The 10767-nt window shown below is 37.7% G+C and overlaps 1 protein-coding gene across 1 annotated transcript in view; it reads left to right on the plus strand.

The window, feature by feature from the left end:
* LOC109845983 (eukaryotic translation initiation factor 3 subunit G-B-like) overlaps positions 1 to 6534 on the plus strand; it is a 7835-nt gene extending 1301 nt beyond the window's left edge. Inside the window, exons 2-3 of the mRNA XM_020415209.1 lie at positions 3 to 338; positions 5757 to 6534. Coding sequence (XP_020270798.1) covers positions 3 to 338; positions 5757 to 6280 — 860 coding nt within the window. The 3' untranslated portion in view covers positions 6281 to 6534. The remainder of the gene's footprint in view (positions 1 to 2; positions 339 to 5756) is intronic.

Here is a 10767-nt window from a genome sequence, read left to right on the forward strand (position 1 = left end):
AGCCGTAGCACGTGCGCCGGCGAGCAAGCTCCGATGGGGAGAGCTCGAAGAGGACGACGGCGAGGATCTGGACTTTCTCCTGCCGCCACGTGCCGTGGAGGGGCCCGACGAGAACGGGATCAAGAGGACGATCGAGTACAAGTTCAACGAAAAGGGGGAGAAGGTGAAGATCACGACCCTCACGCGCGTGAGAAAGCTGGCACGTGCGAGGCTGAGCAAGAGCGCGGTCGAGAGGAGGTCGTGGGCCAAGTTTGGGGACGCGGCCCACGAGGAGGCAGGTAGCAGGCTGACGATGGTGTCCACGGAGGAGATCATTCTTGAGAGGCATAGGGCACCAGGTTCGATCCTAATTTTTTTTTTCTTTTTTGGGATTCTGTAGTAAAACGAAACCCTAATTCTTAGACCTGAGCGAAGTCAGTAAGTTGATTGCCTGACGATTGGCATGTGTTTAAATTGAACACACAAAAAATTGTGGAAATTGATTTGAATTTATTCAGATTATAAGGTAATTACATATAGAAGGGCTTATCATTGGTATATAGTAAAATCCTCCTTCTTAGATTGTTTGGAAAATTAGTCGGAATTTATTTGTTGAGGCCTTTCAGAATCATATTTAAAGTTAAAGAAACTGTCGCGAAGTGGATTACTCTTATTTTCGAGATCGGTCCTTAAATAAAAGAGAGAACTTTAACTTAACAAAGTGAAATTGAGGTACATCATGCAGTTATATGAATTTATTGAGAAAATTTCAACTCAACTAGGGCAGAACTTGTCAACAGAAATATAGAATTGACCCCAATAGCAAACATGCATCTGTGCTGTTGGTGTTGGGTATTTCTTATTTGATGTTGGGCTTGAAGCAAATTGTCTTTAAGAGGCTAAAGAGGCTGATTGTCTGAGTAACTATTATTCAATCGAATGCAACTTTGCAATGTGAGGAGCTCAAATCAAGATTGTTTGCAGATCTCCACTGCTTAAGGTCTTGTAGTTTTTTTTTTTTTTTGGTCAAAGAGTGATTAGTTGTTTTGTACACATTCTGTCTAGGGTAGCCATCTAATCCATTTATTGGGGTTCACACTGCAAAACTGGTGGAGATGTGACTCTAAAGTGTGGTAACCATTTCAGTTCAATCGTCATTGAGCTGGTGACATGCATGCCTGAACTTAGTTATACCCACCATAAGTAAGTTAATTGGATGTTATCTTTCTGTGGCCTTTTAGAGAGTGGAAGCGCTAATGCTATGTGTGATGTGTCATCTTGGTTTTATGGATAACGAAGAGCAGGATTCTCGCTCTGGCGGATGATTCCCTCCATTTTATTCGCCATGCACCCAGTCGTATTTTCTTATCATGAAAAAAAACTGTATGCTTGCCCTTGGATACTAATTGGCTTTGTTCTTAGGGTGGAGAAAGATGCCATATCTATAGGAGCGTTTTTTTTTTTTTTTTTTTGGGGGGGGGTTAATGTGAAGGTTATACGAATTCATCTTAAGAATCCATAAAAAAAACTCATGAATTTTAACAGTGGGTGAAGCATTAGTGGGTAGGGCGTTTCTGTAGTACCCCCAATGATCTGTTGCAGTTGAAAACTTGCAATACAGAACCACATCCTACATGTAGACCTCTTCCATATTTTAACTCTGTGTCCTAAGTGAAGTCATAGGAAATCTTGGAGAAAACTAAAACATTGTTGAGATGAACTTCAGTTGCATATCTTAGAAATTCAAAGTGACCTCCTTAACACATCATAATCTGTTAGAATTGAGCATTGAGCACAAATTGGTGCTCCCCTTATTTCTGACTTGAAAATTATCCATAGTCTTTTTTGGTCTGAGGTTTGTCTTTGGAACTCTGCTACACCCATTTAATTTTGTATGAAAAGATTTGTGATTAACCATTGATAGAAAGCTTCATGAACTACCATATTGTCTATAGTAATGGGAAGCCCTTGAGTCGTCTGACATGGCACATGATACTACTCAACGATCGTGCCCATTACAAGTAGGATGCTAGTAGAATCCAACCTTGAGGAGTGTTTGGCTACTTAAGCATCATAGATAATGTGTTCCTTGAGCCAACGCGTCAAATTTATCCAACCGAAAATTACTTTTTTATGGCCTCAGCTGGTGTAGTAAGTTTATGAAAACACTTAATATTTGACAATTGTAGTTTTTATTGCATGCGAGATAAGGCTTGCAATGGGTTTTGAAATGCTTGTGGGCCAAACGGGAGATGATTCCTTGCTTAAATAGGGGCCAAGTAATGAGGCTTGGCTACTTCCGAAATTATCTCTACCAAAGTATCTTTTTAGATGTTGACCTTGTTGAGGACCCCCTAATAATCTCTTTATGTTCAAGTTTTTTCTTCTAAGTTTATCTTCTGACTAGTTTTTATTAGTCAGATTACATTTGTATTATTGAAGTATTGGAATTTACCGAAATTTTTGGAGGTTGTGCCTCTACCACAGGCATTTGTCCTAGGTTAATTATGCAATAAGTTGCAGCTTTTTCTTGGAGAACCATTTTGGTTACTTTCAACCTTCTAAGTAATGCAATATAGTTTATTGATAACTTGGTTAATCTAAATATATCATGAAACTATTCACATTCAATAGTCTGTTAGACAATTTGCATGCACACTTGATTATTTTATCATTCAATTGTAAATTGAAAATCTTGGACCTAAACTGGTTTAGATGTTGTCATTGTTGATTTTTTAATGATATATTTGGTGATCAGAAGAAAGAATTAGAAAAGCATGAAAATCAAAACAATAGAAATAAATCCCACCCAATCTGGCCTATTGAGAAAGATATATGAACAAGAAGATTCCTAACAGGCATCAACAAGAAGAGGCTCTCCATATAACGCTTCTTAGCCAACAGCTCAAACCAAAAAAAATCGGCTACTATGAAGCTACGTCGGATCTGAAAAAAATTAAAAACAACGGAATGAGCTAGCGCTCAGTGAGAACATTTTTCACTAGAGTTCCTAGATAACTAACAAAATAGTAATAAGAATAATTCTCAGAAATTAACAAATTTTAAGTTTTGCATGAGAAATTCACAGATAGCAGAATACGATCCAAATATCGTAATATTGTCATTTTTTTAGAAAAATTACAACAATTATTCTCATGTGCAACTGAATAAACTGTGAAATTTCTTGGAATCAAACCCTTTTTTGAATCAAGGTAAACATTAAGAAGAAAGAGAACTACTAATTTGTACAAAATCAAAGAATTATTGTTTTCTTAATTTCACAGTCAATTATCAGAATCTTATTTCTCGATGAGTATTTCATGAATGATTTCACAGTCAATTATCAGAATCTTATTTCTCGATGAGTATTTCATGAATGTAAAAGTCACCCCATAGATCACACTAAGGCTACGAATTTTAGCCCAGTAGCAAGGGAATGCGTAAACCGCATCAGATAACAGATAATTTTCGGGAATCGAATGCACCTAACACTGTCATAGGCTATCGGCCAAATACAGAGGGGTCAGAACAGTTTTCAGAAGGGCCAATACAGAAGGGCCAAATAAATGTGCATTCACCATATGGCAGGCAGAACTAATCCATAGTGGACTATTTGAGGGTTTGAAAACATCAAGCTCACATGTCAAATGAGAAATACTTTGCATATCAGAATTTGCAGATATTTCAGATGAAATTGACAAGGTAAAATTTCTCATTTCTGTTAAAACAGTTTACAGATATTTACTTTTTATTTTATCAGATACTAAACCACGGAAAATCTTTGAATCCGTTAAACTATTGAAATACGTTCCAATATTTCATCAAAAACTTTCAGATATAACAAAGTCCACAATTATTTGAAAATTGCACGAGAGCCAAAGTTATTTTTTATATTTTACATAAAGATCAAATTAGCTTTTGATATATGGTACGAGGCTAACATCGTATTATAGGATAGACCACAACAGAAATAGGTCAAATCTTTATATACATGAAAAGACATATTATTTATTTATTTATTTTTATCACAAGATAAATCAAATATAAACTCATGCAATTTCATATTATAAAATACTAGTGAGAAATGAACTCGCCCATTTCAGATTAGGTTACAAATAGTACGCTTTATGGGCCGACCTATAGAAATAAAAATGTCGCCAAAAGCAAATCTAATGGGCTAAAAGATAAACAAACTAATATTTCTGTTGTTTTCGGGTCGAACATTAAAACCTGTTCTCCAACCGACCCGAAACTCATCCACAAATAAAACAGACCTACACCTTCACTTATCATATAAAATCCTCTCCCTCTCTCATTTGTTACATAGAAAACCCTAGGAGAGAGAAACCAAAAAAAATGGCGGCAGACGTAGCACGTGCGCTGGCGAGCAAGCTCCGATGGGGAGAACTTAGAAGAGGACGACGGCGAGGATCTGGACTTTCTCCAGCTACCAAGTGTCATGGAGGGGCCTGACGAGAACGGGATCAATAGGACCTTAATTATTACAAGCTGTCACCTTTATTTGTTTATAAAATAACAAATGGAAAGGGATCCATTTACCTTCCTCTTCTCCAAATATCCACAGAGAACCGTTACCCAACTCTTCTTCTAAATAATCTATTTCTCTATTGCCCTTCTACAGTAGTTCACTTTCTTTCACCTTTTCCTCTTCATAAATTTGCAGTAGATAGCATCCGGGTTATGCTTTCAAGCATTCGCCTGTTCGCAAGAAATGCGTTCAGCTTGGACTCAAAGGGCTCCAATACTGCTACTATTAATTTATGGATTATGATCATTGATCTCATACAAATATTTTGTTTTTGTGATTTTTTTGTTGCTCATAAATCTCGTGCAATGAAAAGGCCTTCATATCATCTTATGTTCAAGAGTGCACTAAGTTCATAATTTAGCATTGTTATTTGTTAAATATGAAATATGAATCTGTAGGAAACAAACACTATTACTTTAATTCAAGATAGACAGATCCTTTCATTTATTCGAGCATCCCTACACAATATATTCTCAGTAAGCAGGTAGCTGCTTGTGGAGAAATTCCCACTATTCCTTGTGTAAATCGACCGCACCGAACCGAATCACATCACTTCGGTACAGTTCGCTTTTCTTTAGAGGGTCGGTGCAATTCGGTTGTCAAAGTTTTTGTCGAAATCCGACTGACCAACCGAATGCTCAGGTCTACTTGCAATGGGTTTTGAAATGCTTGTGGGCCAAACAGGTAGATGATTCCTTGCTTAAATAGGGGCCAAGTAATGAGGCTTGGCTAATCTCGAAAATTTCTCTACCGAAGTAGCTTTCTAGATGTTGACCTTGTTGAGGACCCTTAATATATCTTTACGTTACAAGTTTTTTCTTCCAGGTTATTTCTTCTGACTAGTTTTCATTAGTCAGATTGCATTTGTATTATTGAAGTATTGCAATCTACCAAAAAATTTTAATGCTGTGCCGCTACCACAGGCATCTGTCCTGGATTAAGTGTGCAATAAGTTGCAGCTTTTTTTTGGAGAACCATTTTGGTTACTTTCAACCTTCTGAGTGATGCAATTTAGTTTATTGGAAACTTGGTTCATCTAAATATATCATGAAACTGTTCTCATTCAATGATCTGTTAGACAATTTGGTTGCATACTTGATTACTTTATCATTCAATTGTACAGTGAAAATCTTGGACCTAAACACGTTTAGATTTTGTCCTTGTCATATTCACTCCTCGCTACTTATGATCATAAACTTCCATAACATAATTCCATCAATACTCGCAGGTAGCAAAGCAGAAGAACCCAAAAACGCTGGCGACCCACTCCGAGAAAAAGCTGGAGCAGTCCTAATGGTCTGTCGAACCTGCGGGAAAAAAGGCGACCACTGGACCTCAAAATGCCCCTACAAGGACCTCGCAACTAATGCCGATTTCATGGACAAACCCCCAACGTCGGACGTACCAACCTCTGGCCCAAGCAAGAACACCTACGTACCACCAGTCCTAAGAGGCGGCGGTGAGAGGCCAGGTGGGACCGAGATGAGGCGAAGGAACGATGAGAACTCAGTTAGGGTGACGAATCTCTCGGAAGATACTCGTGAGCCTGACCTTCTTGAGCTTTTCAGGACTTTTGGTCCAGTGACTCGTGTTTATGTCGCGATTGATCAGAAGACTGGGGTTAGTCGCGGGTTTGGGTTTGTGAATTTTGTGAGCAAGGAGGATGCGGAGAGGGCCATTAATAAGCTCAATGGGTATGGGTATGATAATCTTATTCTTAGAGTTGAATGGGCTACTCCAAGGCCTAACTGAGCTCTATATGCTTGTAAGTTGCAGTAACTTTGTTTAGGCTATGTTGAAGTCGTCAGATTTTGCTTGGGAGCCTTATTTTGTAACTTTGTTTTCTTGTTTGTTTGTTTTTTCCTTACTTTGAGAACTTCTTTAAGCGGCATAACACCGCGGAGTATTGGAGCATTATGTTACATGTGGCGTCTGGTTGGAACTTCTCTAGGAAACGGATTTCTTGGGTTTGTGGTTTTTATAGGTTTTATAACTTTTATCAAACATACCGACAGAATTGGTAACCAATGATATGAGCGTGGACTGGAATATACAGAAGCTTGGTTGCTTATGCTCTTTGTTGCTAAGGCTTAAAGCTGATAGATTCTTGTAGATGGGTTTTCTGCCTATATTCCTCTGAAATCTATCATATTGGTATATTATATGTCAATTTACTCAAGTTCTTTGACACTAGACATGAGATGCTAAGGTGTTGTGTTAGGACTAGGGGTGCTAAACTGTATCCGTATCCGAGAAAATATCCGTAACCGTATTCGTTAGGATATGAATATGGTTACTCAAATGTATAACGTTTTATAGTGAAATATCCATATCCGAAATATCCGAATACATATTAGTCATACTCTTACGATATTTTTGATTCTTAGATTATTGATTTGTAGTTAATTTTGATAATCAAGATGTCTAATCTTAACTTTTTAATTATAATTGACATATTAACAAACTCTTTTGTATCACATGAACTATGTTTTTCTCAATACTATCTAGTTTTCTCATATCTGTTTTGTATCTGCATGCATATCCGCTTATATATCCGCATGTATATCCGTAACCGTATCCGATTTTAGCGGATATGTTTATAAATTTTTCTTACCGAGGTATATCTGTATCCGTATCCGAGATGGGTAAGCAGATATGGATATGATAAGCAGGCCCGGCCCAAGGGGTAGGCGGGAGAGGCAAAGGCCTGGGCCCCCAAAGGGCCCCCAAAAAACAGGGCCCCCAAAAACCTCTGTTATTCTCACATGGATACCCTATTTCCAACCTGTCATCCTCCTTCCAAAATCGCCATCACTCATTTTTTTAATAAAAAAAGCCCAACTTGCTTCAACTGGCCTCTCTCTCACAACAAGGACCAAGAACAACAAAGAAAACACCCAAAATCAATACGAAACCTTCAAAAAGGCCACTAAAACTTTTCTCTCCTCTCTTCTCCTCTCAACAAAGTGGGCAACTTTTGAGATGTTCTCTGGTTTGATCCAGCGACAAGAATCCTTGATTCTAGCTCAGGACGAGATTCATGGTGGGCCTAGCTTAGTTCTGACGGCGGATCCGAAGCCCAGGCTCCGGTGGACGGCGGATCTCCACGAGCGGTTCGTCGATGCCATTGCTCATCCTTGTTTACTGCACCGCCGGAATCTCAGGTGAGTATAAAATTATAAGCTTAGACTTTAATACCGAAGGCAATTGCAGCAAATAGGCGAATCCGCGCCGTGTCCAACAAAGTTATAAGTTTAGACTTCAACAAAGTTTTTGCCTAGGGCCCCCGAATGCTCAGGACCGGTCTTGTCTAGCTTAGCCATCTCCTCGATAAGTTCAGTCATGCTATCTCATCTAGCACATACAACCTTCTTCTTTTCATCATCAATTTTTTTCTTTACTCTTCTAGTCCTACACTTCTCATTCTCCCCAATTTCTACCTGTCCTAAATGAAAGCACATGTTTATAGATTGTCTCACGATCACTTCTATGGAACCTCATATCTATCCACTCGACATCCTCAACACCAAAGTAGGTCCACTTTCCTCCAAATTTGAAATTGCTTTTTTCAATATCAAAAACTTCCAACAAGCAATCAACTAGAAATGACTGGATTGGAACATCAAGAACATCAATATATCCATAGAACGGGCACCTCGAAGGGCTATCCGATGATCCTCTGACAAAGTGGACGAAATATGATTGTGAATTAGGCCCCGAAAGGAGACCACATTGGACAAAATTCTGACTACCTCCATAGTCCATAGCTTCACTGCAAACAAATTAAATACTATATTAGTATATTATGGACTAAACAATCATTATAGACATCTTTCATTAAGTCCATAAAAACATTTTAAAATGTTTCAAAACAAGTTTTAAGTCAAAAATCAAAATTCAAGTGTTTAAAATAAACATGTATTTATGTGTTTTTACAAAATGATGAGATTTTACAAATGAGAAGTGCAATTGAAAAATTCTTTCTCTAACATGTTCATATTCATGTTTATAAACATTTTCCAAAGTTTTATATTTTTTGAAATTTAATTGCTATTTTTTAAAGGTGTTTGAAAATCAGTTTTTCTGCTCAAAAGAGGCTTTGTGCATGTTTTGAGTCAACTCACTACAGTGTTGGGTCGACTCATGAACTATTGCATAGTTAGCAATTTTATCTGATGGGTCGACTGATAAACTTGTGAGTCGACTCATCAACGGTTGTACAGTTAGCAATTTTATCTGATGGGTCGACTGATAAACTTGTGGGTCAACTCGTGAACTGTTGTACAATTAGCAGTTTTATCTGTTGGGTCGACTGATAAACCTATGAGTCGACTCATGTAGACATGAGTCGACTCATGCCTATCATAAGTTGACTCATAATATAGCTGTTACACAGTAACAACTAGTTTTCAGATTTTATGTTTTTATTGTTTTGTGATGGTTTCTTGGGCTGGTTTCTTCTACGCTATATATATCCCATTACATTTAACACTTCGAACAACCAAGAAAGTTTTAATCAAGTTTTACAAGGGTTTAAAGTTTGTTTATGTGTTGTTTTATAAGTTTTTGTGAAGAAACTATCACAAGAGAAAGAAGAGATTGATTCTATCAGTTTGAGATTCATTTTCATCCATCTATCTTTCTTAAATTTCAGAGAAGATTCTTCTAAACTCAATCTCTAGCCTTATACAATTATTTATTATTTATTTATTTTATTAAGCTAGAATTTACATTAAGTTTAGTTTTGATTATTGCTCTTTGTTCACACACATCCATATTAAGCTTTTAGTATTTTCATACACTATATTATTGGGTTGTTGTGTGTGTTACATTGAGTGTGAGCTTCATTGTGTTTTCATCTTGTTAGAGAACAAAATCTTTGTATTTGAGAATATTTGTGAGGATCACCTTGTAATACATAAGTACACCGAGAGGAGTGTGTGGTGAGAGACGTGGTCGATTTCAAGAGGAGTGTCGTTGGTAGTAAATCCTAAAGAGAGGTTGTAAATCCGAACACTTGAGGAAGATGACACTGGCTAGGCCAACACTTAGAGGGTGTGTTGTGTGATTACATTGTGAGTATTGTAAACATTTGTCGGTGAGCGTTAAAAACCGATTGTATAGTATCTTTTGAGATAGTGGATTCTCTCCGGGAGTGGGGAGCGGAGATGTAGGTCGGAAAGACCGAACTCTGTGATCATATTGTTTGTTTGTTTGTCACATTGCACACTATCTCATTTACTTAGTAGTTAATATTTATATCGCCCTTGTTTAATTTCATATACTTGCTCATATCTCATTGAATATCATACTTGCAAGAGTTCATAATTAATAAGTTTTAATTTGACATTAATATCGGATTAGATTAGCATATTACCCTATTCACCCCCATCTAGGGTAATTTCAGTCTGCTGATGAGTTAGTGGTGACTTAAAAAGTCATGGATCATGGAGTTTGGATTTGTTTTCCTCCTAACCCTTCAACTTCTCAGTTGGACGTAAACTGATTCTAAGCTTTATATGCTCAAAAGTTGCCAGTGGTTTAGAGCTTGAGATGGGAGGTTCTCGCAGTAAATTTTTGTTGAAGCTTTAATCGGTGTAACTATGTGTTTGTTCTTTGCCTTTCCCCATTCAGCACTCGTGTAAGTGGAGCAACATCGTCGAGTGTTTGCGTATCATGCTTTTGCTGCATCTCAATTTTGCTGATTACTCTGCTGAGCTAATGTGCTTATTTTGCTGAGTTACGCCTTCACGGCTTCACATCACTCTTTCTTGCATGAGTAGAAGATCGATTTTCTCACACCGAAGACAATTCATGACACTAATCACGCCAAATACAGCGGACTAGTAGCTCTAGCATCTGGTTCCCTGCTGTTCGATCTCTGGCTTTATATTGTCAAAACTTTTTAAGTTCAATGCTGACATAAATTTCCATTTAGCCCCTCTTGACCAAATGCCTTCAATATTAAGCCCACTGACTGAGTCGACTACTTAAAACAAAAGCCATCTCACTACCTCAGGATCATGATCTCCTCTTCCATTTTTCTATCAAATCTGTTTCGGCAAATGGTTTTCTCCATTCCAAACTTTAGACTTCAACCAAAAGAATTGCTCTCATTAGGGATATTAGTCCCCCCCCCCCCCCCAACACAACGACCTCTTTTTACTCTTATGTATGTGATATACATCGTCCAATGCAATTGAAGATTTTAACTGGTATTTGTAATGTGATGCTAAAAT

This window comes from Asparagus officinalis, chromosome 6, assembly GCF_001876935.1.
Source record: "Asparagus officinalis chromosome 6, Aspof.V1, whole genome shotgun sequence".
NCBI classification, from domain to species: Eukaryota; Viridiplantae; Streptophyta; class Magnoliopsida; order Asparagales; family Asparagaceae; genus Asparagus; species Asparagus officinalis.